Source organism: Rhincodon typus, chromosome 3, assembly GCF_021869965.1.
Source record: "Rhincodon typus isolate 14 chromosome 3, sRhiTyp1.1, whole genome shotgun sequence".
Classification (NCBI taxonomy): Eukaryota; Metazoa; Chordata; class Chondrichthyes; order Orectolobiformes; family Rhincodontidae; genus Rhincodon; species Rhincodon typus.
In genome coordinates this window covers 105,025,980-105,053,658 of record NC_063334.1, presented here as the reverse complement: position 1 = coordinate 105,053,658, position 27,679 = coordinate 105,025,980, and the positions used below count along the sequence as shown (strand labels likewise).

At 40.1% G+C, this 27,679-nt stretch overlaps 2 protein-coding genes across 2 annotated transcripts in view; one reads left to right on the top strand and one right to left on the bottom strand.

Annotated features, from left to right (window-relative positions):
* The window catches only part of snx25 (sorting nexin 25), a 238,134-nt gene extending 211,769 nt beyond the window's left edge, over window positions 1–26,365 (top strand). Inside the window, exons 12-16 of the mRNA XM_048593946.1 lie at window positions 4,439–4,481; window positions 8,397–8,463; window positions 13,151–13,332; window positions 15,569–15,669; window positions 26,000–26,365. Coding sequence (XP_048449903.1) covers window positions 4,439–4,481; window positions 8,397–8,463; window positions 13,151–13,332; window positions 15,569–15,669; window positions 26,000–26,095 — 489 coding nt within the window. The 3' untranslated portion in view covers window positions 26,096–26,365. The remainder of the gene's footprint in view (window positions 1–4,438; window positions 4,482–8,396; window positions 8,464–13,150; window positions 13,333–15,568; window positions 15,670–25,999) is intronic.
* An 866-nt stretch (window positions 26,366–27,231) lies between these two features.
* The window catches only part of LOC109912201 (LRP2 binding protein), a 31,856-nt gene continuing 31,408 nt past the window's right edge, over window positions 27,232–27,679 (bottom strand). Inside the window, exon 9 of the mRNA XM_048594944.1 lies at window positions 27,232–27,415. Coding sequence (XP_048450901.1) covers window positions 27,371–27,415 — 45 coding nt within the window. The 3' untranslated portion in view covers window positions 27,232–27,370. The remainder of the gene's footprint in view (window positions 27,416–27,679) is intronic.

Here is a 27,679-nt window from a genome sequence, read left to right as displayed (position 1 = left end):
ACTGGGACAACACCAAGATCCTGGGACAGGCTAGGCAGAGACAAGCATGAGAATTCCTGGAAGCATGGCACTCCGCGAAGCATGCTATTAATAAACACATTGAACTCGACCCCGTATTCATTCCACTACGAAGGAAACCCGGAAGTGAGGCAATCCATCTCAACGGACCCCAGATTTTAAAAACCAGGCGGGAAAACACACCGACTCTTCATCGGAGGCTGCACTGAGGATGTTACCAAGCATGGTAACGAAATGTCTGCGAAACAACAAACCAGCTCGGCGAGCCAACCAATCTGAACACCCACAACCCGAGCTACAGATCTACTCCAAAACCTTAAGTTATCCATTATCATTTGCTTTTTGGAAAAAAGGCAAAGCCAGCAGCAGTGTTGCTGTTTAATAACTTCAAATAATTAGATTTGGTAAGACTGCAATACAATACTTTAATAGGCACTTGAATAAAATATCTTCAGAAAAGTTGACAATGTTTATGCAGCGAGCTTTCCTTGAACTGACGTGCCGTTATATTTTAAGTGATATAAAAGCAAGACTGTGCAGCTGTTAGAAATATGAAATTTAAAACAGTAAATACTGCAGAACCTCAGCAGATATGTTATTTCACATGTCTAGCATTCAAAATACTTCTATCAGTCTGCGACCTCCTATGCCTTCTTTGCATCGTATTTTCTTACCTATCTTGATGTCATCTGCACATTTAGCTCCCATGCCTTCACTGGTATAATTAATCACTGGTTATTGGTATAGAGTGTAAAAAGCTGAGGCACCAGCACACAGCCTTTTGGGAATCCACTCTTATCAACCCGACAGACTCATCATAAGACCAACAGATAGAGGAGCAGAATTAGGCCTTTTGGCCCATCAAGTCTGCTCTGCCATTTGATCGTGGCTAATGTGTATCTCAACATCATTGTCTTGCCTTCTCCCTGTCACCTTCGATCTCCGTACTAATCAAGAACCTAACTATCTTTGTTTTAAATATACTCAGTAACCTAGAATCTACAGTCCTCCGCTGAAGAAATTCCTCCTCATCTCCGTTCTAAAGAGTTGTGCCTTCACTCTGAGGCTGTGCCTTCAGGTCCTAGACACACTCTTGCTAGTGGAAACATCTTCTCCACATCCACTCTATCCAGGCCTTTCAGTCTTCTGTAAGTTTCAATGAGAGTTTCCCGTCATCCTTCTAAAATCCATCGAGTGCAGTAGTAGAGTTCTTGTCTGCACATCGCATGACAAACCCTTCATCCCTGGGATTGTTCTTGTAAACCTCCTGTAGACTCCCTCAAAAGCCAGTGCATCCTTCTTTTAGATACAAAATGCAAAACTGCTGACAATATTCAAAATGTAATCGGACCAGAGCCTTATAGAGCCTCAGCAGTTAATCTCTGCTCTTGCATTCATTCCAAGAACGCTAGAATACTAACATTGCATTTGCCTTCCTAACCACTGGCTGAACCTGCACGTTAACCTTCAGAGATTCCTGAACTGGGACTCCCAAGTCCATTTATGCATGAAATTCCTGAAGCTTCTTCCTATTTAAAAAATAGTCAATGTGCCTATTTTTCCTACCAAAGTGCATATCCTCACGCTTTCCCGTATTGTATTCCATCTGCCACTTCTTTGTCTACTCTCCTAGCCTATCTAAGTCCTTCTGCAGCCTCCCTGATGTCCCTCCAACTATCATTGTGTCATATGAAAACTTAATCTGGCAGATTTGATTTGATTTGATTTGATTTGATTTGTTATTGTTCCCAAGTACCGAGATAGTGAAAAATATTGGATTGTCTGCTAACCAGACAAATAATACCTTAAATAAGTACATCAGGGTAATAGAACAGAATGCAGAATATTGTTACAGCTATAGAGAAGGTGCAGAGAAAGATCATCTCTAATATATGAGAGGCCCATTCATAAGTCTGATAACATCAGGGAAGAAACTATTTTTCAATCTGCTGGTATATGTTTTTGAACTTTTGTATCTCCTGCCCAATGGAGGAGGGTGGAAGAGAGTGTAACTCGGGTGGGATTGGTCTTTGATTATATTGGCTGCTTTCCTGAGGCAGTGGGAAGTATAAATGGAATTTAGTAAAAAAAAAAAAGCACCATGGATCTACTACTTCATTAGCCACCACTTTTAAGACCATAAGAAGACGACCATCAGGATCCAGGGACTTGTCAAGTAATAGCTCCCTCAGTTTGTTTGGCACTGCTTGTGTTGTAAGCTTCCTCCCCTCCACCCCTCAGTACTAATGCCAGTGCCCCAAGAGACAAAACCCACTTCTCCCACCCCAGTTTTTGAGACACCTATTCATTTTGCTAATATTATGTTCCCTCCGGCAATAACATACAAATGAATGAATTAAAAGCAGAAGAGGGCATTCAGCCCTTTGGGCTTGTTCCAGCATTCAATAAGATGATGGCTGATCTGTTTGTAACCTTTAATCCACATTTCAGATAACCATTCACCCCCTTGCTGAGTAAGAATCTATCTAGCTCTGCCTTAAAAAAAAATTCAAAGACTCTATTTGCAGTTCCCTTATGTGAAGAGTTCCAAAAACTCATGACCTTCAGAGGAAAAAAAAGTCACCTTGTCTCCATTTTAAATGGGTGACCCGAATGTTTAAACAGTGACCCATGGTTCTAGAATAAACAAAGAACTACAGATGCTGAAGATCTGAAACAGAAACAGACATTGCTGGAGAAACTCAGCACAGATCCAGCGGTATCTCTGAAGAGAATGCTCAGTTAACATCTCGAGTACAAAGCCCTACTTCAGAACTGATAGTAGATGGGAAAAGAAGGCATCTATGCTGATGACATGGGGTGGAAAAGGAGTGAGCGTGTAGGTGAAGATGAGAGAGAGAGAAAGTAAGTTAGACAGCCAAAGGGATGGTTGATAGTAACCCAGGGAGGAAGAGAAGCTCATAATGGGGACCCTGAATAGTTGACAGATGGTTGGTTGTGCTGAAAGCACCCCATGTCCTGACCAGGCCCAGGGTAAGTAAAGGACATGGAAGGAGGTGGTCAGGTTCTAAAATTACTGAACTTGATCTTGAATCCTGAAGGCTGCTAGGTTCCCAAGCAAAAAGTGAGGTGCTGTTCTTCCAGCTTGCACTGAGCCTCATTGGAGCACTGCAGCAAGCCTGAGTGAGAAATGTTGGCCAAGGAACATTGTGGTGTGCTGGAGTGGCAAGCAACTGGAATCTCGGTCATTTCTAAGGCCGAACATAGGTGTTCTGCAAAGCGATTATCTAGCCTGTGTTTAGTCTCCCCAGTCTAGAAGTGATCATGTTGTGAGCAGTAAATATGGTAGACTAGATTTGAATGAAGTACAGCTAAATCAGTACTTCACCTGCAAGGTGGGCCTGGATGGTGAGGAGGGAGGAGGTAAATGAGCAAGTGTTGCACCTTCTGTGATTGCATGGGAAGGTACTGTGGGGAGTCCCTTGTCAGCATTTCAGAGGGAACGTTCTCTCTGGGACACCCTGGTCCACTCCTCCTTCCCTCTTAACACATCCCTAGACCTCCATTGCATTATAAGTGTTTCTAACTGTACTACCTTTATTGGCTGGATTTGAGTTCCAGATCCCCACCATCTTTTGCGTGAAAAGGTTTTCCTCTCGTTTCTTCCAAATCTTCTGCCTCCAATCTTAAAACTATGGCCCCTGGTCATTGGTCCCTCCATTAAGGGGAAAGCATTTTTTTTCCTGTGTTTCTTATCTACGCTCCTCCATAATTTTATACAACTTGTATTTCAATCAAGTTGCCTCTTACACTTTTAAATTCCAGCGAATACAAATCTAGACTGACCTATGCTTCCTAATAAGATAACCCACACATTCCAGGCATTAGTCCAGTAAACCTCTGAATTGTCTCCAACTCATTTGCATCGTTCCTTAAATAAAGTGACCAATATTGTGCACAGTACTCTAGGAGCAGTTTAACCAGTGCCTTGTATAGCTGAAGCACAGCCTCCTTATTTTACTACACAATTTTCCTTGCAATATATGGTAACACCCTAGTATGTTTCCTAATTAATTGCTATACCTGCACAATAAAGTATTGGAATTCATGTATGAGGACACTCTGTTCATTCCACATCTCTGAACTCTGCAATGTCTCACCATTTATTCATCCTACCAAAATGGATAATTAACATTTCTCACATTATACTCCATTTAACAGATCTTTGTGCACTCACTTATCTATGTATATCTTTTTGTAGCCTCCTTATGTCCTCTTCATAACTTACTTTATCTATATTTGGGTTGACATCAAATTTGTTAACCATACCATCTGTTCCTTTATACAAGTCATTTGAGGAACGGGTGAGGTTCCAGTGTGAACTCCTGTGGCACATCATTTGTTATGTTTTGCCAACCTGTAAAAGACCCATTTACTCTTACTTTCTACCTCTTGTTAGCCAGCCAATCTTCTGTCCGTGCCAGTGTACAATCCCTTACATGGTGAGTTTTTATTATCACGAGGCTTGGGTATTAATGTAAAGGTTATCAGCTTGAGGCTTTGCTCTTCAATTTGGAGCCTAACACCTCTGAGTTGTTGAAGCAGAACCCCTTTCCTTGTCCTTGTGCCGATGCTATTAGTAACTATGTGGATCATGCCAGTTGGAACCTCCCCTTCTCACTAAGTTCCTGTCCAGCCTGTGCTAATGTCCCAGACCCTGGCACTGTGTTGGTAACACACGCTCTGGACTGCCATTCTTAACTGCACAGAAAAATTGTCAATCCCCCTTGCGACACAGTTCCCTACTACACTGCTTTGCTTTTTCTTTTACCCTGTTTGAATGACTCCTTGTACCCAGTGCCATGGTCAGTTACCTAATCCATCCTGCAATTCCCAGTGTCAGATCTATAGTTAAATCCTGGTGCTATCTATTGCCTACCTGGTAAATTGTCTTAACTTGTAAGATCATCATGATAACATGGTGTTTCCTTCCTCCTGTTGCAAAGCTTATGCTAACACTTCTCCTCAAGTTCACAGTGAACACTTTCCTTTCTCAGGGACACCTTCCTACTTTGCTCAATGGCACCTTTATTTCTTTCCCCTTCCCCACTCCTGGTTCCTACTACACACGACTAATCATCACTGCCATAATGTACAGTTCACCAGTTACCTGGTGGCATTTACTGCCTAGCTTTTCACTTCCAGTTTATTTTTTTCGATTTGATCATGGATCAGGTGAATTGTCATTTAAAACCTAACTGATTCACTGATATACTTGAGGGAAGGACATCTTACCCAGTCTAGTCTCTGTGAATTCAGGCATGCTTCAGCATGGTTGGTTTGTATTTGCATTCTGACACAAAATGAGAAACTGTAACTCTTTTAAACCACTGCCTTCTATGAGTAACTAGAGATGAACAGTTAATTCTGGCCTTTATTAGCTGAACTCAACTGCTGTAACTGTTCAGGTGAGATTTGAATGCACCTTCTAGCCTTTTAAACTAGTCCAGCTAGTAACATGACTGTTGCACTCCTGTATTACAAATTCTTGGTCTTACAATAGGTCTTGTTAATGTATCGATTATTTCCAGGGTTTTTATTGCCACAAGAGTTAGGTGACAAATAAATAATGTAACCAATATATTACTATACCCAGAAGTGCCAGCATAGTTTAGGCACTGAAGTCCATTGAATGAGCATCAAGCTTACAACCAGAAATGAGAAATTGTTATTTGAACAATTTCATCAAATACACAAATATAGGCAATGAGTTTAGAAAGAAGGGATGGGGTGGGAGAGAAAAAGTGTGTCCAGTACACATGAGAAGTAAAGGCCAATGCAGTTACAGGTCTTGCGAGCCCGTTGAGTTGCGAGAATGAAAGACCCATGTCCAACTGTTTAGGTGTTATCCTGTTTCTTGAGCAGTGGTGAAGTTTGCAGATCTTTCCTTCTCATTGCGTAGTGATAATTCCAAGTTGTGTTTTCAGCTGGTTTCTGTGACTGAGAATAAGCCAGAAAGAGAGGAAGAGGAACTTTCAGTCTTCTTGCCATTTTTATTCCATATTTCTTTCTGTCCCTTTTTGCTGAAAGGCTACTGTTGACGTACTCTTCCCTTATGGATTCTGGTGTTTGTGTCATTGCTTCATTTCATGCTGGAGGTTGTAGGTAACCTGTCTTTTCTCAACATCTGAAGTTATCAAGCAAGTGTGAGTAAATGAGATGTAAATTTCTTGATGTCTTGCTGAATTCAAGTGCTTCTTGATTAAAAGGGTAATTCCAATGCAGACAGCCTTTTCCATTTGGTTTGCCTGGGCTTGTCAGGTGATGGCAACAGCCATTATACTTTAGCAGTGTCGTTTTAAAATCACTTTTAGTTCATGACAGTCTCAAATATCATAATCAAATGATGACTGTTGAAAATTGATAGCTCCCTTTTTGCTGTTACCATAACAGGTACATTTATTAGTGTCACCTAGCAATATTAAGGTAATGTCAAATATTTGTACTACACTGGATACATTTAAGTCATCTAAATAGGTAACTCTGAGAAGAATATAACATGCCGTTAGCTCTGACTCTGCCATGATACTGCTGCAGCCAGCAAATTGCTTAATGACTCCACCCCTTTGGTATTCCTTTCCCTGGCAAATCTTTGACTGGAGAGTAGATAGTAATGTTTCCATCTTCGATCCTTCATACCCAAGGTCTGCAGATTCGAATGTGTTTGGCACAGAAATAGATTAGACATCCATCATCAGAACAAGCTGGATCATATTCCACATAATCGTTCCCCTCAAATTTTCCGTTGCTGTTAAGATAATTTCTGATTGCTTTCCTTAGCCTTCATCATCTTCCTTGCCTCTTCGCCTCAGGGCGGCATTGGCCTAGTGGTATTATTGTTGGACTGTTAATCCAGAGACCCAGATAATGTTCTGGGGACCCAGGTTCGAATCTCACCATGGCATATGGTGGAATTTGAATTCAGTAAAAAATCTGGAATTAAGAATCTAATGATGACCATGAAAGGATTGCTGATTGTCATGAAAAACCCGTTTGGTTCACTAATGTCCTTTTAGAGAAGGAATCTGCCATCCATACCTGGTCTGGCCTACTGTGACTCTAGACCAAAAACTATGCAGTTGACCCTGAACTGCCCTCTGGGCAATTTGGGATGGGTAATAAATGCTGCCTAGCCAGCGACGCCCTCATCCCGTGAATGAATAAAAAAATCCTCAACAAGTACGAGGGGATTATGGACCTTTTTTTTGTCACTGAACGATTGCAGTCTTAATCAGTGGCCTCTGAATTTTACATTTCACCTTGCCCCTGCCCTAACCCTCTAGCTTCATCCAGTTCTCTCCCATTTCCACTCATGCTGTCTTTGACTTATTGCTTGCTTGAGACTTACCACCTGATGCCTTGGTGCTATTCCGACTGGATGGTGACTCCTCAAAATCATCCGGGGGAGTATAGACCTGGACCCCCTAAGGAATGCACTGCTAAATTATGTGCCTTCACCTTTTAGATTTGTTGTTCTTCTGTGTTGGAGAGGTGAATTTAAAATGGTTGAAAGATTATTGGGTATTCCTACAGCTTTCAAGTCGCCATAGTCTTCCCAGACCATAGGGCTACTGTCTCATTACAGAGAGACCACTGGTGGTGAGGGTCCCCACACCTCAGACAAGGGGAAAGATTGAGAAGGAGAGTCCTTCATGGTACCCTCAGCTGGTGTGGGGATTGAACCTATACCATCGGCATCACACTGCTTCACAAACCAACCAACCAACCAACCATCCAGCAAACTGAACCAAACCGACCCCCTCCTATAGCTTTATTTATAAATGCCCATCACTGCTTACTTTCTCACATCATTGGACTTTTGGGGTACTTTTGAAGTTATTACTCGCCCTTGGCTTTTTTTCTGCTTTCATGACTGTGTATGTGGCGTAATATGAAAAGGAAGTTTACATATGCTGAAGAACTTTTTTTTTTTTAAAAAAGCAAAATCCTGGATGATTATTATGCTGACCATAACCCATTTAACAAGCCATATTGTCCATCTTGTAGAATCATATCCTATCTCCTTTGAAGAAAGGATTGTTGTCAACAATCCTGGGGAGATCCTCTATACAGTGTAAAGATTTGTGAGACATCCGAGAAATGAAAATGTCTTAAAGAAATTTGTGACCTTTGTGAGTTTCCTGTTAGTGTGAGTTCACTTCTGTTGTATGTAGATAATGCTTTAAATGCTAAATGAAGAATATTTGATGAAGTCACGGAATGATTTCCAATGTTTCCTTGCAGAGCGCAGATTTGCTTCACATTTTTTTGGGAAGAAGGCAAACTATTAATAATCAAACTATCTACAATCTAGATTTTTAAATGTGTGTTTCATTTTGTTAACCTCTGCTTTACAGTGTTTAAGTGGGTCAGGAAGACACTTATTGCTCTAGTACAAGTTACTTTTGGAAGGACAATCAACAAGTAAGTAGTTTTCTTTTCCACTTTCCTTCAACAAGATGTGGCATACATGTTCAATGGCTAGCCTTGTCTCTGCTATGGTTTGGATTCCAGAAATTTAGTGGAAGGACCTTTTTTTTGTTTTTCAGACGATGCAAAATATTCAGGTGCATTGCACTTTAAGTTGTTGGAAAACTGGAAAGTTGGGTATGGGAATGATGAATTTTTGTTCAGGACCCCGAAGGAAAAGTCAACCTCATGACTGTCTTTAACAGAACCTCTTTGCATGAGAGGCAGGATTAAGCTGTTGGTGGGAAGTACATTTTGGATTTGGACTGAGGTGTCTGGCACCTTTTGAGATTGTTTGCATACAGTGAGCTTCTGATTTCCATCTTTATAACTGAGAAAATACTGATAGATGGAATCGCAGTAACTGAGCAGTTTGGATTCTGGATATACAAACGCTCACTTGTGCATCCAGAATTTGAAATGGATTGTAATTGAGATGGTGAAATTTTACTGCTGGACCTCTAATTGCTGATAACCGCATTTTACTGGGGTTTGCTTTATTTCGATGCTTTTGTGGTGAGTAGGACTTGTAATTCTCACCACATCAGTCACTGGGGTGGGTAACAAGTGTTGGCCTTGGCACATGGCAAAATATTTTTTAAATATCAAGGAAAATCCTAATGATGTGAACCGTGATGTGAATCCATGCAAGATTCTGAATAGGCTTGATGAGGTGGACACCAAGAGATTATTTCAAATCCCCTGATCAGCAGAAACAAAGGGGTGCAGTCTCTTGATAAAGAGACAATCATTTAGAAAAGAGCTGAGATGAGCAGACATTTCTTCACTGAGTTGTGAATCTTTGGAATTCTCTGCCTCTGAGGGTTGTGGATTATTTTTATTCATTCACGGGATGAGGGTGTCGCTGGGCAGGCATCATTTATTGCCCATCCCTAATTGCCCAGAGGGCGGTTAAGAGTCAACCACATTGCTGTGGGTCTGGAGTCACATGTAGGCCAGACCAGGTAAGGATGGCAGTTTCCTTCCCTAAAGGGCATGAGTGAACCAGATGGGTTTTTCCAACAATCAACAATGGATTCATGGTCATAATTAGAATGTTAATTCCAGATATTTATTGAATTCAAATTCCACCATCTGCCGTGGCGGGATTCAAATGCAGGTCCCCAGATCGTTATCTGGGTCTCTGGATTAACAGTCTAGTGATAATACCACTAGGCCATTGCCTCCCCTTATCCCAATCATTGAATACATATTGGCTGGGTTCAAAAGAATTTTGATCTCTTGGAATCTAGGGATATGCGGAGTAGTAGGGAAAGTGGAATTGAAGCCTGAAATCGGGTCATGATTGTATTGAATGAATTTCTGCTGCATTCTGTGGCAAATTATGCTGCTCAGTTTGCTGCTTGCTTAGTATCTTGCTTAGTTCTTAGTATCTGATGTTTGTCTATCAAACCTTTGTGTTATGAGGGAAAGAGACTAGTTAGTTCCTAGGGTCAAGTAGGTTCCAAGATGATGTATTTGGCCCTGGAAGATTACAACATAGAACAGTACAGCGCCGGAACGGGCCCTTCGGCTCCTGATGTTGTGCCGAACATGATGCCAAATGAAACTAATCCCTTCTGCTTGCCCTGCGTCCATATCTCTCCATTCCTTGTATATTCATGTGCTTTAAGATCCCTTAAGTGTCATTATTGTATCTACTTCCACCACTACCCCTGGCAGGGCGTTCCAGACTCCTGCCACTCTGTGTTTTTTAAAAAAAAAAAAGAAAACTTGCCCCTCAAGTATCCTTTGCACTTTCACTCCAACTTTAAATGCATGTCCCCTGGTATTAAACATTTCAACTCTGGGAAAAAGATTCTGACCGTCAACCCTATCTATGCATTAGAACCAAGATGACTCCTTAGTGAGAGATTTGGTCATTCAGTACCTGACCCAGACAATTTGGAGTACTTCAGTATGCTGTTAGTAATTGATGAATCCAGGATGGATAGATTTTCACAAAACCAGAAATTATTGGAAACACTCAGCAGGTCTGGCAGCATCTGTGGGGAGAGAGCAGAGTTAACCTTTTGAGTCCAGTCACCCTTCATCAGAATGGAGAAGGATCTGAAGGAGGGCCACTGGACTTGAAAGTTTCACTAATTTCTCTCCATAAATGCTGCCAGCCCTGCAGAGTTTCTCCAGCTTTATCTAGTTTTGTTTCACAGTTTCAGCATTCACAGTTCTTTTGTTTTACATAAGGATAGATTGTCACTATGGACAAGACTTCTCATGGCTTGGGTTTTAAAGAATTTGGGTTAAAGCCTGAATTGATTGAACAAGGGGAAGCTTACTAGTGATTTGTACTGGACAGTTGCCATACCCATATGCACCTTGAGATTTCTCAGCCTTGACTGTTCAGAACAAGTGGATTTTCATGTGTGCCAACCAGCTTGTCAGTCAGTGACTCACCCAAAATGGGCTAAAATTGCTCAATTTTGCTTTAAACTTAAAAGTCAAATAGAAAAGAGTAGAATGCACTTTGAAAATTACCGTGTCCTTAATGCAGTTGCTCTACTTTAATCAACTCTAGTCACTTGTCGAGTCTTGATTCCATTGTCAAATTGTTGCACAAAGCCTGCTTTGATTAATTCACTGTGAAGGTCATTTATTTCACAGCATAATGTCACTTGCTATTATTTAGTTCAGTACAATCTTAGTATCCATATGAGGAACAAACTGCACTGGGGACTTGTAAATGTCATATCCAAATCTGTAACCTTTCCACTTTTAATTACTTTTTGTCAATGCTTTTACAGTCACTTGATGAGCTAGAAGCCAAGTAAATATGGAATGTATGTTTTGGGAAGTTCAGAATATTGCTTGTGACCATTACTTTGTTGGTAGTGTAGTATAATGGTAGTTTCTGGACCAAATGCTGAGACTAATGAAAAAAGAATGGTTTGCATCTCAAAGCATTTTGCAGCCAATTAAATACTTTTGAAGTACAATCACTGTCGTATTGTGAAAAAACACAGTTGGCAGTACATGTTCAGCAAACTCCACAAACAGCAATGTGATGATAAATAGATAATCTGTTTTTAATAATGTGATTACAAAAACAGAAAATCACTGGAGAAACCTAGCGGATCTGATGAGGAGACACCAGACTTGAAACATCAACTCCATTTTCTGCCCACAGGTGCTGCTGGACCTGCTGAGTTTCTCTAGCTTCGCTAAGATTAGATGCACTGTACTGAACTAAATAGCAAGTGACGTTACACTGTGAAATACATGACCTTCACAGTCAGTTAATCAAAGCAGTCTTTGTGCAACAATTTGACAATGGAATCCAGACTTGACAAGTGACTAGAGTTGATTAAAGTACAGCAACTGCATTAAGGACACGGTAATTTTCAAAGTGCATTTTAATCTTTTCTATTTGACTTTTATGTTTAAAGCAAAATTGAACAATTTTAGCCCATTTTAGGTGATTCATTGACTGTGTTTTATTTGAATAGTGTGATGTTCACTGGGGGATAAATGCTAACTCCCTTTCTCTTGGAAATACCTGAGTAAGCAATATTCAAGAGCAGTGATTGTTGCTTCATGTGAAAGACAGCACCTCCAACAATGCAGTGCCCCCTCAGTACTGCACAGGAGTGTGGGCCTTGAGTTTTATGCCCAAGCCCTGGACTGGCTCATGAAGCCAGAACAGTCTGATTCAGAAGTAAGCCCCAGCTGACAAAAAAAAAAGTAAGCGCCAGCCTAGGGTGATTGATACAAGTTCAAATCCTACCACAGCAGCTGGGGAGTTTGGATTCTATTGGAAAAACCTGGAATGTAAAAAAGCTAGGCACAGTAGTAGTAGTAAACATAACTTAAAGACTGTCTGGTTCACTCATGTGCTGGTGGGAAGGAAGGTTTATTTCCTTACCAAGTCTGTGACCACAGATTCACAGAAACGTGGTTGACTGAGCTGCCCTCTGAAATAGTAAGTCACCTTGTCAAAAAGGATGGTCTGAAAAATAATGCCCATTTCCTGTCAATGAATAAAAACAATTTCACATGAATGTCATTCAAATGTGTACAATATTGCTTCAGCATATAGCAAAATGTTACAGAATGAAGTGAAGCATGACAAAAGCTAGCCATTGCAGAAGAATCGCCACTTACCATTGTTCTCTATCACTTTCACATTAGAAGTTTACAGGACAAGACTTTCATATGGCAGTAACGCATCATTCATTGGAACAGATTGAATTCTTAAAATAAACCTAGTCCCTTCAATAATGTAGATTTTAATAATATTTGCACTGCAAAGGCTATTTCAACAGAATGTTCCAAAGCTGCAAACTCTACCATTTATAAGGGCAGCAGACATGTTGGAAACACCACCACCTGCAAGTTTGCCTCCAAGAGAGATACCATCTTGACTTAGAACTGTATCACTGTACCTTCGCTGTCACTGGGTCAGAATGCTGAAATTCCCTTTTGAATGGTCCTGTAGGTGCACCTGCACCAGGTGGACTGCCAAAGTTCATATCCACTTTCTCAAGGGAAATAATGGACAAGCAAAAATGCCGGACTTGTCAGCTATGCTGAAATCCCGTGAAATAATTTTGTAAGAAAAATTTTGAGTTATCAGGCTGTCGGAAACGTTTGACAATTACCAGATAATGTGCATTATTCATTTTAGGCAAATTCGCGACACAATCAACTGGATGGTCAGTGAACAGATGTTAGTTTGCTACATCAATCTCTTTCGAGATGCGTTCTGGCCAAATGGTAAATTAGCACCTCCTACAGCTGCCAGAACACAGCAACAGCGATTGGAGACAAAGCACAAAGCCCAGCAGAAACTGCTCGATAACATTCCAGGTATAACTAGTGATGCATTGCATAAAACCCTTGTGCGTAATTCATTTTGAATTTCTGCATGTAATTGATTTTGACTTTCTCGCTAAAATAAATTAGTCCTGCTGGCTGACCAGATTTGTCATCCAAGGTGCAATGTATTATTAATCTTGATGACCGTGGAAGAGGAATGACATTGTAACCAAAAAATTTAGATTATTTCTGCCATCCTTTAATGATAATTGAAACGGAGAATTGTTATAAAATTATTTAGGATGAATAGGGATTTTTTTTTGCATAGCAAAGCTTTTCTTATACTGCTCAATTTGTTTACAAAATTTTTATGCCAGAAAATTCCAACCCCTGGATATTAGTGATGTTTAGTCCATTATTTAAATGTTACCATGTGAAAACTATCATTCAGTGACTGTCATATTTGCTTAGTGTCTTCAGCACAAAAACGTAATTTTTCCATCTCCCTGCAGAAACTGGACTGCTGCAGTATATCTTGAGTTAGTAATATGACAACCGGATAAAAAAACATTAACTGTTGATTACTATATTAGACTGGCTGTGGTTTTTAGACGTTAAAGATTTCTTGTTTCTTAAAGAGGAAGTGCACTGCAGGTGTTCTGCCTTTTTATAGATAGTTGTCTAATTTAATCCACTGGTGAAATGAATATTCTGATATTGCTCCCCATGTCCCCATCTGCTTCCTTTGGAAATGCACTTTAGCCACCTTGCAAATTCCACATTGAGAATGAGAGTTCTGGTTCCTGCACTGACTCCCCTCTCTGACTGGCATGTAGCTAGCAATGTTTGTGCCTGTACAAACTCCACATAGTTGAGGCACAAACAGACACCTGCCTTGCTGATTCTCATCAGTTGAGTAAATAACCACTGTGGATTCTGTGTGCCTGATATACAGCTAACACTGTCTTGTGTGCAGTGATGCATTGCGTATCTTTGAGGAGCATTGTTGTGCACGGTTGAGCAGGGTGTTGGCAGCCAAACTGCTTCTGTTATTCTTCACACAGGAGTAGGACTAAAACACAGCCTTTTCTCGTGAGGCTAAACCTTATGTGAATAGGAGACCTAGCCAGTTTTATTGCCATAATCTTTAAAAGGGAGAAGAGATGTAAATGATTCCTTGTCCAATCAGTGTTGCATGAGGGACATTGACATATTATTTTGGAACTGATGTTATTTGGAGAGACTCAAGAGAGTTTAGAAATCGAGGGACAGGTATTTCAGGGGGTCATGTCCTTTTTCCTGATATCCATCCCTGTGAAATGAATCTGTATGTTTATATGGTGACATAAATTGGTTCAAAATTCAACAGTTGCTCTGAGTGCCCATCTCCGAATCGGGTAGATAACCTCATTTGGTAAATGAGTATATTGTTCTGTAAATTGATGCATTTCAAGCATAGTGTCTTCCCTTCATTCAAGTGAACCTAGGGAGTCACATGCTTGATGTCGTTAAGGTTCAGGTCAAGATATGATTGGCTATTCGCAGACTATATAAAATGGCTGGCCTGTGGTTACAAAGCTTACTCTCAGCTGAGGAATACCTTGGCTTGGGAATGGAAATGGAAACATATCCATTCTTCAGTTTATTTTTATACATCCATGGGATGAGGGCATCACTCCTAGGCCAGCATTAATTGCCCATCCCTAATTGCAATTAAGAGTTAACCACATTGCTGTGGGTGTGGAGTTACACGTACGCCAGACTGGGTAAGGATGGCAGTTTCCTTCCCTAAAGGACATTAGTGAACCAGATGGGTTTTTCTGACCATTGACAATGGATTCATGGTCATTATCTTGAATTCAATAAATATTTGGAATTAAAATTCCACCATCTGCGGGATTTGAACCCCATTGCAGAACATAACCTGGGTCTCTGGATTAACAGTCCAGCAATAATACCACTAGGCCATTGCCTCCACAACCTTTGTCTTCCTGATTCAGTATTTTCAACTTTAACAATGTTTAACTATAATTAAACACAAATGGAACATAAACATGTGAATTGCCTTTGTATTTAGTTACAACTACAGATTGAAAAGAGGTGGTCTTTAATTATTGATCCTAACCAGTGCATCACATCTCTTTAGGGGAGAAACTCTCAGGTTTATTACAATTATTACTAATAGTAATTTTTTCTTTTCTGCCACACTTAGTTGTGACAGGATCAACCATAAATCCTGTGCCATGAACCAAGAATTATTAGTTATCCTCTGGTATTCTTTTCCCAGATGCACTGCAGAATCTTGTCGGACAGCAGAACGCACGACATGGAATTATTAAAGTTTTCAATGCACTTCAGGAATCCAGTGCCAACAAGCATCTCCTCTACGTAAGTATCATAGAATCCCATCACCCAGTATGGGCTCAACCAATTTGTGATCAGCTGCTTGGAGAAGGGCATTGGATCAGCTAATGTGACATTTAGTTATCATTGCTTTTGTTTGCTGCACATTGCATGAAATCAGCTGTTGTTTAGTTGAGGAAGCCAAGGTTGAGTTTTGAACTCTGATTACTCTGTCTGACACCTGGTGTGTATTTTATTTCCATTTTATACCCAGCTTTGAAAAATAAGTTCAGTAGCAAAGTAATCAACAAAAAAAAAAGTCAAGCTCCTGTGTAAACCTTCATGGGTAGTTTGGAACATATATTTTAACTAGGTTAGTAAAGCATTATGCAGCGAAACTGCTACATATGATTAGTTACCATGTGGTATGGCTAAGGGGCAAGACAGAGATTGAGGAGGAGATTGTCCCTTGAGATTGTTGCCTGACATTTATCCTCTTTAGGAAGTGCACTGTCATTTAGGACAAGCATTAAAGACACCCAGGGAAGAGAGAGGGAGAGAGTGAGAGCATGTGTGAGGGAGTGGAGAGAGGAGTTTCTGTCTGTGGTGGGGGGGTGGTGGAGGGAGAGAGAGAGTGTGCATGTGTCTGTAAGGCAGGGGAGGGGGAGAGGGAGACTGTGGGCGTGTGTCTGTAAGGAGGGGAGGGGGAGACTGTGGGCGTGTGTCTGTAAGGCAGGGGAAGGGGAGAGGGAGACTGGGCATGTGTCTGTAAGGCAGGGGAGAGGGAGACTGTGGGCGTGTTTGTGTGCACACGTACACACCCATACACAAATCCATGAGGTGAATTTGCGTTCGCACATTTGTAATTACGGATACATTCTATTTTGATCAAAAAGCACATACTTTTTAGACAGTCAGTGTGGCATTTTATAAAGTCCTACTTTTAGAAATAAAAAGCAGCCTGACTCCAAGTTAAAACACAGAGAGATTCTAAACAAGGCCTCACACCTAAAATGCATTGTCTGACCTGAGGTGGCACCTCTGGTAGACTGATAAAACCTTTTAGTTATCTCGGTGCAGTGACTTGAAAGAAATTCTGGGATTTATTTGTTAATCAATGGAGACCTGCATTTCCTTCTGAACTGATTAAAGATTTAACAGACATTTATGTTTGTTCAATACCTTTGCGTCAGTTCTATGACTCTTTGATGTTTTACTTTTAAAATCTGTGTCAGATGCCACCTCTGTCACTGTCACCTGAAGAAGGAGCAAGACTCCAAAAACTTGTGTTTTCAAATAAACCTGTTGGACTATAACCTGGTGTTGTATGATTTTTGACCTTGTCCACCCAAGTCTAGCACTGGCACCTCCACATCTGAGCAATGAAAGCAAGTGTGTTAAATGCCTTCTTAACAACCCTGTCTACCTGTGATGCAAATTTCAAAGAATTATGTACCTAAACCCCTTAGTCTCTGTTCTACAATGCTATCCAGGGCCTCACCATTAATTGTATAAGTCCTGTCCTTGTTTGTATTATCAAATGCAATACCTCTCACTTATCCAAATTAAACTGTTGCTCCTCAGCCAATTGACCCAATTGATCAAGATCTCTTTGTAATCTTACATAACCTTCTTCACTGTCTACTATACCACCAATTTTGGTGTCATCTGCAAACCCTTGACTTGTGCCAACCTTACTTAAATTGTGGGGGCTGTGGAGGGAACAAAATACAGTAGCACAAACTGCGGATCACTTTTTACTGCATAATATCAATTTACATTCATGTTTGCCAAGTTCTGGTTTTCTGCATCTGTTATCCTGGCAATCTATTTAAACTGACTGTCTGTAATTGTTTATAACCGTGAAATGGAAATGTCAACCACTTCATCTCCACAACATTATATCCTGTTACTTGCAGCTCTTTGGAACTTCAGACAAATTGAGCACAAAGATTATATTAAATAGATGTTTTACTAATTGCTGGAGCTCTAAAGGCCTAAGATTGCCTTTTACATACAGAAAGTTGAGTGACTAATAATACACACCATGAATCATTGGCTCAATTAAGGAATAAAATAAAGTATTACCTTCCGACTTCTGACTTGTTTATTGTTCAGTATTTATAAATAAAGTGTGGTCTGGCGACTGTGAAGATATGAAAGTATGTGACTCAAAGGAAAAATATTTTTGAAATGAAATTTTAAATTGGTTAAAAGCTTAATTTGATGGGAAAGAGGTGGTAAACATGATTCTGACCAGATCATTTATGGCTCTGTCATTTGTAGATAGTCCAGCCAAGCTCCCGCTGTTCTTAGCTGACCATATCAGAGCCTCTGTCACTAGCTTTACTCTTCATTAGTACTAGCTGTGAAACGTGAAAAACTTGAAAGTGGCAATGGGTCTATATCCTGTTGTGTACATCTTCCATTGCTTGGTCTTTAACTCAGATTGCCCTCAACTGTTTTATAACCTCCTTCTGCCCTACAATCCTCTAGGATTTCCATGCTCCTCCAATTCTGGACTCCTGTGCATCCTTTCCCCTTCCTTTTAAAATGCTTCATAAAACATAACTCTGGCGAAACATTTGACTCTCTAACCTAGTAGCTTCTGATGCATGTGTTTTTTCTGATGGAGATTGTATATGTGTGCTATTTAAACTGGCCACATTTATTATTGGCAACGGTGTATTGCAGAGACACTAGTCACTGTCAGAGTGACACAGCTGCAGCTGCCAACCATAAAGATAGTGCTGACCATATGATCACACTGCTGGTTGCTGCTGTTTGAGCAGTCAGGCAAGGTAGAGTTAGACTCAGCTTGTGGACAGAAAGAGGTGTCCATGATGTGGAGGTGCCGGTGTTGGACTGGGGTGGACAAAGTCAGAAATCACATAACACCAGGTTATAGTACAACAGGTTTATTTGAAAACACAAGCTTTCGGAGCCTCAGTCCTCCCTTCAGGTGTTAGTGCTAACGCCTGAAGAAGGAGCAGCGCTCCGAAAGCTTGTGTTTTCAAATAAACCTGTAGAACTATAACTTGGTGTCGTGTGATTTCTGACAGAAAGAGGGACAGAAACAACACTGGCAGCAATACATCTACAATCTCAGGAGTGCAATCCATCACTCTGGGACTGCATTTTACAAAGAAATATTACTGCCTGTTTTCATGGTTTCAAAGTTTACCTAACTTGTTTCATATCATTGGCTCGACCGGGACTTGTGGCTAAGTGGATATAATTCCTAGACAGCAAACTTCACCCTCTCCAGAAAAGTCTTCACTCGGCACCAGAGATAGTAAGAACTGCAGAGGCTGAAGTCAGAGATGACACCGTGTACAGCTGGAGGAACACAGCAGGCCAGGTAGCATCAGAGGAGCAGCAAAGTTGATGTTACTGTGTTATCTCTGACTCTAGCATCGGCAGTTCTTGCTATCTCTGTGTGAGTTATAGCCTCACTGAGAAGCCTCTTCCAAGGATGCCCACCTTGAAGAAGTTGTCCCCCTTCCTCCGGAATGACGTCAGTGGATCTCTCTCCCACTGCGACCCTCCGGTAATCTCTTCGGCCCTGAAACTCTTCGACCACATATTCAAGCAAACCAGGTACTCACTCACCTATCACCATCTCACCTATCTTCCCCAGCCCCACCCCTCCTCTCTCTCTATTTCAGAGCTCCCTTCCCCCTCCCCCATTTCTGAAGAAAGGTTCTGACCCGAAACATCAACTTTCCTGGTCCTCTGATGCTGCCTGGCCTGCTGTGTTCATCCAGCTCCACACTGTGTTATCTCTTTCAATCGGCACCAAATGTGCAGCTGAATTGGCTGTGATTAAATCAGAATTCCGCTTATCCGATGCACTACACCAGAAATGGTCCCATGCAACGATGTACCTGCATGTGCATGTGTAATATTGATTGTGCATGCACAGACTCTTCCCGCTGACTTGGGGAAGCACCAACAAAGTCCCCTCCCTTCTGCTCGATGGAAGAGGGCAGAAGATACAAAAGTTTGAATATACGTATGAACGGAATCAAAACAGCTTATTCCCTGCTGTTATTAGACTTTTGAACAGACCTCTCAAATGTTAACGTTGATCTCTCTCTGCGGCTGTTAAATTGTGTTCTGCACTGTGTTCTTCTAACCTGATGCACTTTGTATGGTACGATCTGCCTGTATAGAACACAAAACAACAGTTGTCATATGTACCCAAGTATAGTGAAAACAATAAATCACACTCAAACCCAGAGGCCATTTGCCCTGATGTGTACTTGCTGACTTTTTGTGATAGCAGCTCAGCAATGTCATTGTCATGTTTCCCCATAGCTCTAGAAGTTTTTCTTCTTATAAATATGCCACTAATCATCTTCGAAATCCATTTCCTATGTTGACAGGCATTTCACATTTTCCCCATGTATATTCTCCATTTGCTAGCTCTTTGCCCACTTACAAATCTATCTAACCAGTCCATCCCTTTGTAGTCTACTATCATCTTGGCAACTTTCCGACTTAACTTGTGTCATTAGCAAATGCGACCTGCGACCGTTTAATCTAAGTCATTTATTTCAGTTGTAAGAAGTTGAAGTCTTCGCATAGATCATCCAACACATTGCTCATTACATCTTGCCAAGCAGAAAAAGACCAGAAAATGAGAAATATGGAAGGTTTGGGGACAGGTGTAAAACCAAATAAGAAAAACGAAGAGGATTTAGGAGAAAAGCCTAGCAGTTAACATTTAATGAAGTCCAAAAGCCTTTTATAGACACACAAACAGTAAGAGAGTGGTTAAAGGTAGAATGGTGCTGATTAGAGACCAAAAAAAGAGATTTACAGGATGAGGCGGAGGAATGGTTGCGGTAATATTTTACATCTATCTTTACAAAAGAGGAGGATGGTGTCCAGGCCATTCTAACTGAGGAAGTGCTGGAAGGGATAAAAATTAATCAAGAAGAAATCTTTGATAGGTTGTTGCAGCTTAAACTTAACAAGGCACTGAGACCGGATGAGATACATTAAAGGATTTTGAAGGATGTGAGTGTAGAAATTGTGGAGACATTGGCCTTAATCTTGCAGTCTTCCCTAAACTGAATAGGTGCCGGAAGACTGGAGGAAACATCACGGCCATGTTCAAAAAGTTGTAAGGATAATCCCAGCAATGGTCACCCTACTATAGAAAGGATATTGTTAAACTAGAAAGAATGCAGAAAAGATTTACTAGGATGCTACCTGGACTGGAGGGTTTGAGTTATAGGGAGGGGTTGGATAGGCTGGGATTTTTTTTTTCCCCTGGAGTGTGGGAGACTGAAGAGTGACCTTAGGTCTATAAAATGGAAGGTATAGATAAGATAGATAGCCAACAGCTTTTCTTCATGGTAGGGGAGTCTAAAACTAGAGGTACGAAAAGGTCCAGAGGGTAATTTTTCGCAGAGGGTGGTGAGTGACTGGAACAGGCTGTCAGAGGTGGTGGTGGAAGTGAATACAATTTTTGTCATTTAAAAAAAATTATTTAGACTGGTATATGGATGGGATAGGTATGGTGGGATATGGACCAAACGTAGGCAAATGGGACTAGATTAATTGTGAAAACTGGGCAGCATAGGCAAGTTGGGCTGAAGGGCCTGTTTCCATGCTGTAAACGTCTATGACTCAAATTACACACCAATTAGTTTAACTTCAGTAGAGGAGGAACTTTCTGCAAACAATTATTTTTGGTAGAATCAATAGTAATGTGGGAAAAAACTGGGTTGATTACGAAGAATTAGCATGGATTTCTAAAGGGGAAGTAGTGTTTAACTAGCTGGAGTATTTTTGAAGAGGTAATGAAAAGGGTTGGTGAGGGTCATGCTTATGATGTGATATACGTTGACTTATGGAGGCCATTTGATTCAGTGTTTCACAACCGACGTGTTGAGTTGTAGGTCATGGTGTGAGGTGATGCAGTTTGGTAGGAAGAACATTGAGAGCGAATAAGAGTACAATTCTAAAGGGGGTGCAGGAGCAGAGGGACCTGAGTGTACGTGTACACAAACCTTTGAAGATGGCAACTCGGGTGTGGAGAACAAAAAATAAATTACGCTGTTTTCAGCTTTTTTAATAGGACATAGAATAGGGTGCAGGGAGATGATGTTGAACTTGTGCAAAATGCTTGTTAGACCTCAACTGGAGTATTATGTAGAATTGTGATGCCACATTATAGGGAAAGATGTAAATACATTGAAGAGAGTGCAAGTATTTGCAAGAATGGTTTCATTGCTGAAGTTTCTCATCCATGAAAATAGATTGAAGTTGGGACTGTTCTCCCAGGAGAGAAGGCTGAGAGGAGATCTGGTTTGAAGTTTTTAAAACCATTAGAAGCTGGATAGAGTAAATAGGGTGAAGCTGATCTTTTTGTTTTAAAAAAAAAAAAGAGCACGTTGGTATAGATTGAAAGTGATGTGCAAACGAAGCAAAGGTAATGTTTGAAAAACTTTCTCTGAGTAGTTCAGGAATGGAACGTGCTGGAAGTGTGGTGGAGGCAGGTTTAGTTGAGGTATTCAAGATGACATTGGATGATTGTTTTTAATAATGGTAATAGGGTGCAGGAGGTTAGCACTAGTTAATATAGCCAGTACAGGTCTGATGGACTGAATGGCTTCATTTTGCACTGTATAATTTTGTAATTCTGTTATCTATCCTTTTATTCCTACTGTTTGTTTTCAGTCAGCTTGTCAATATTTTATCCATCCTAGAGCATTACTGTGTACATCATGTGCTGTGTTCCCTTTAAGCTGCGCAGCCGTGCTTGGAAATGCCTTCAGAAGTTGCTGCCGTGGAAGGAAATTTGAAGCCCCCATGCACTGAGCAGAAATTAGAGGAACTATTGATCATGAGCTTTAATTTTTCACAATAGCTTTTGCTGTCATACATTTTTTTCTCAAATGCCTTCTCGAAATTTAAGTAAATTAATCAGTTCCCCTTTATCCAGAGAAACTCGATAAATTGGTTAAACATGATTTCCTTTTTAGAAAACCATTGTTGATTCTGCCTGATTGCCTTGAATGTTTACAAGTGCTCTGTTATGTCTCTAATATTACTTTTAATATTTTCCCTATGATAGTGATTCAGGAAGGCAGCTCATTACCATCTTCTCTGGGGCAATTAAGGATGGACAACAAATGCTGGCTCAGCCAACAATGTAAACATCCCCTCAGTATTAATTTAAAAAGTTAAGCTACCTTACCTGCTTTCCATCTCCCTCCCTTTTTGAATGAAGGAGTTACATTCACTATTTTCCAATTTAATGGTACTTTCCCTAAAAATCTAGGGTACTTAGGAAAATTAAAATCAAAGCATCAGGCCTCTCATTAGCCACTTCTTTTTAAGGTGTTTGGATGAAGTCCATCAGTGCCGGGATTTGTATTACCACTTCCCAGGTGATTATAGCTTCTGGAAGTTCCTCCTTCCCTTCATTTCCCGATTCACGTCTATTTCTGGGATGTTACATATTTTCTCTGAAGTTAACATTGATGCAAAATACCTGTTCAATTCATCTGCCCTCTCCTTATTTTCCCTTATTAATTCTCTAGACTCACATTCTACAGGACCAATGCTCCTGTTATTTTTAAATGTCTGTAGAAATTCTATCTATTTATTTTTATATTTGTAAATAATTTTCTTGTGTATTTTAATTTTTCCTAGCTTTTTAACTTTTATTATTTATATTCTTCCACTTTTCTGTAATGTTACCCATCTTTGTGCAATTGCATACTTTCTCTTTAACTTTCCGACTGTCTTTAACTTTGTTAGTTAAGTGAGATAGTGGATTCTCCCCTTGGATTGTTTTTTCCTTGTTGGAATGTATCTATTCTTTGTATTCTAATATATAAACTAAAATGTCCATTGCATTTCTGCTGGCCTATTCCTTGACTAAATTTTTCTGTTCAATTTAACTATCTTTGCTTTCATGCCCTCCTAATTACAAAGACTTCATTTTAATACTTCGGCCTCGTGCATCTGTCCTTCAATCTGAATATAAAATTCATTCATATTGTGATCGCTGCTACCTAGACACACCTTTGCTTAAGATCATTCATTAATCCTATTTCATTGCACAATACTGGGTCCAGCCTGCTCTTAGGTTGGCTCCAGAATGTGCTGTTCTAAGAAAGGATCCGGAAAACGTTCTATGGAATCCCCATCAAGGCTACCTTTGCCCATAAGTTTCCAGTCTTAATGTAAATTAAAATCCCTAACGATTATCTCTAACTTTCTGACAAGCTGCCATTATTTCTGCCTTATCTCGTGGTTACTATTAAGGGGCCTGAACACCACTCTCTCAAGTGACTTCTTGCCATTGTCATTCCTTACCAATGCACAAACAGTTTCCATGTCCTGGTTCCTGAAATTAAGCCATGCTTAATATTTTCATTAAGAAGAGAGCCACCTCACTGCCTTTTCTTAGCTCCTGTCCTTCCTATGTAACCTTTATTCTGTCATCCTGTCTCTGTAATTGCTATCAGTGTATTGTTATTTTCTTGTATTTGCACACCTAGTTTATTGATTTTGTTTTGAATGCTATGTGCATTCTGGTACAGAACCTTTAATTTTGTCCTTTGTATTATTTTTGTAAACTCTAGCCTCATCTGCTGATGTACTCTTTGATTTGTTCTATCTCTCCCCGTCATGGTGTGATATCATCATTTCCTATACTAATATCTAGGCTTGAGCATGCAATGGCTACCTTTGCTCCCCTTTGCTGCTCCATTCATCCCAGCTCCAAGTCCCTGGCAGCAACCTCCCATCCCACATTGTTATATTCTTACCTTCCTACTGAAGTCTTTGCCTTGGTGCAGATGGGTATATTCTGGGCGTGCCTGATCTGTGTCCCTCCAGCGCACTGCCAGCTGCTGCATTCTACTCAAGCAGGCTGTCGGCATTGAAAATGTCAGACTTTGACTCGCATGTGGAATAGCGTCTGCTCCAGCATGAAATTAAAATCAACGATTTTTTTTTTTGATTAACCCATTATACATCTTGTCCTGCATTCACTACATTTCCTCCTTCGGATGACTGCATATTCTGTCCCAAACCTCCCTCGCCACCCCATTGATCCTCTCCCCATTTAAGAACCTTCTTGCTTTTGACTGAGCTTTAGGCTAACCCTTGTCACATCTTCTGTGGCTTGATGTTAACTATGTTTATCTGTTAACAAATAATCATTTCCAGTCCAGACCTATTTGATGATTATCTGCGTCCTAAGAAGAACGATTGTGTCTCAGAAACTTGTAAAGTAATTCTAACCCAGTTAAAGTTATTGATCAGTAGCAGTTGATTTCTGTTACCAAATATAGTGCAAAAATCTGTAGTACATATATCAATTTTGTACAAATATTGTATTTCTCAGGGACAGTGTCTCATTGAGAGAAGACTGAAACCTATTTCCACTTTGTCAAGCTATGGTTACTTTAGTCAAATACTAAAATTCTATTTCTAGACGCCCTGTATATTCACCACACTTAATTGTGGTGAATCTTTTGGAGAAAGAGGCTAATGTGGGAATTGCTTATGGATATTGTTATGTATGTTAAACAATTAATATTCTCAAGTTTTTGACTTTTACAAAATGGGTAATTCTTTAAACAAAAGCATTTACAGGGAGTGGCCATTCCGTTGCCCTTGAGAGGATGGCAGTAAGTTGCCATTTTCCTGAACACAATCGAATGGCTTGTTAGGCCGTTTTGGAGGGAAATTAAGAATCCATCACTTTACAAGTAATAATCCTGAATGTGTGTTGTATTGGACTGTGTATTTGTATATTACTGGACGGAGGTATGATCAGATTATTTGCATGCCAAAGAACCTCTGTCCAAAATATGTCCCAATTCTATGTCCAACAGCCAAAATTATCTGAGTGGTTGGCTCTAGGGCATTGAGAATGCTTAATGATTGATAGACATTCCATCAGCTACTGTTAAATGTTCTGAGGGAAATTAAAGTTTTATGTCCAGAACTGCAAGTTAATTTGGGGAAACTTGTATGAAAATATCCAATACTTCATGGCTATATATGATAATACAAGCTGTTTTGGACACCACCGACTTGGGCAGCTTACAGTGGTCTCTTGGGTAGTGCTATGACTTCCTGTTTGCTGATGGAGCTAAACAGACAACCTGCTTCCCAACCAAAACTTGATCATTGTACCAGCACCTCCAGATATGTGGTAGAGCATCCGCTTGTGTGGCTTTGTGTAGTATCAGTTCCTTTTGTACCATACTGCAGCAAACATTCTGCATAGGATGTGTCAGGTTCAGATCTGTCACCTGGATTCAGAGAGATGGAGTGATGGTTGTGTGTTAAACTTTGGTTTTTTATTCTTCTCCCCTGCCCTCCCCACATCTTTCAGATGCTGCTGGAGCTGCTGCTGATTGAGTTGTGTCCAGAACTGCGAATTCATTTGGAAGAACTTAAACTCTGCCCGAGCCTAACCAGCACCTCATGAATATCTGTGAAGTAAAAGTCATAATGGACCTTTCTTTTTTTTAAAAAAAAAAGCACTATCTACAGAAGGACGTATAGGCCGGGATTTATTGATGTTTGTTGTTTCACCTCACATGTGACAGATGTAGCACTAAGTGAAATGATTTTATGCTGAAGCATAAAGCTACTTACTTTTTCCTTTCATGCTGATATCCAGTAGTTTGTTTCCTTAAGAAGTTCCGATGCCAGTAATTAATGTTGTGAGAAATGGAATAAATATTTTATAAGACAACTTTGGAATTGTATTATTTTTGTTGGTGGTGCATGCGTCATATCTAAGTTGCAAGCTCCTCACAGAGGAATTTAACATTCCTTTCTTATCAGTGACCATTGAGTAGCCTCTGTGTGCAATATGTATGTAGATCATTGTGAATATTTTATTGTTAAATAGAACTAGATTTTATTTTTACCAAAGATTTCAATGGTGTAGATGATTTATAAGCAATAAATTATGACAAAACTTAAACTCTTCAGTGCAATTTTTTCTACTGTACTGTTGGACATGTTAGGATTCAGAATGAATTGTTGATTTCCACCGGACCTCCTCTTGGATCTGGTCTGCTTATATGAAATAAACTACAGTAGCCTTGGCTACTCCACATTATCTGTGCACTCCACTGTGCAGCTCCAACTGTTCAAAATAACTTTTCTTATAGATTTTTTCCTTCTAAATTGGGAACTCTTCTTGATTTGCCTCCAGCACCATGGCTGAAAATCATAAGTAGCTGTGTGAAGATTCACAAGCATTTAGCCATGCTCAATATCTGTTCAGGATCCATTGCATTGCATCATCCTCTTCATTGTAACATAATGACTAAATGTAAATGGTGTGATTTGTAAGAAATATCTGACGCAATGAACATGTTAGTGTATAAATACATTTTTGTAATTATATGTTCAAAGAATGAATTATGGTTGAGGAATCTAAATTAGTTTTTGTTCATCTAGTTCAATTGATTGTGATGCATAATATAATCAACTGTATTATCAATGATCAATGGCAAATGGCACGCACAACAAAGGCAGTAAACTTTCAACCAGTGTATTAATCAATGAATGATAAATGGAAGTTTTAAACATGAAAATTCAGTGGGAGAACATGTTTTCACTACACAGTGCTACAATTTTGTTCAATATTCCCCACGCAGCCATTGTTCCTTTATTATTTATTTCTTTGCTTGTCTTGTTGCCATGCAGACACTTTCCAGCACCTCTGTGTTCTGAATTGACAAGTTAATTAGCTCTCACTGCTGTGGGTAACATCATTCTCTAAATGGTCAGACTGACAGTGTTCAAAATTAAATTATTCCACTGTAGGGATTTAAAATCTTCCAGGTAGAATAATAGAACAGCAACAGACAATTCAGACTATCAAGCCTACTCGGCCTGTTATTAAATCATGCTCGATCTCAATTTCAACTCCAATTTCCCACAAGAGGTCCACATTCCTTGCTACCCTTCTAACTACTTGCATTGATATAATACATATAAGGTAGTAAAATATACTGAGATACCAAGGTGTAGAGCTGGATGAACACAGCAGGCC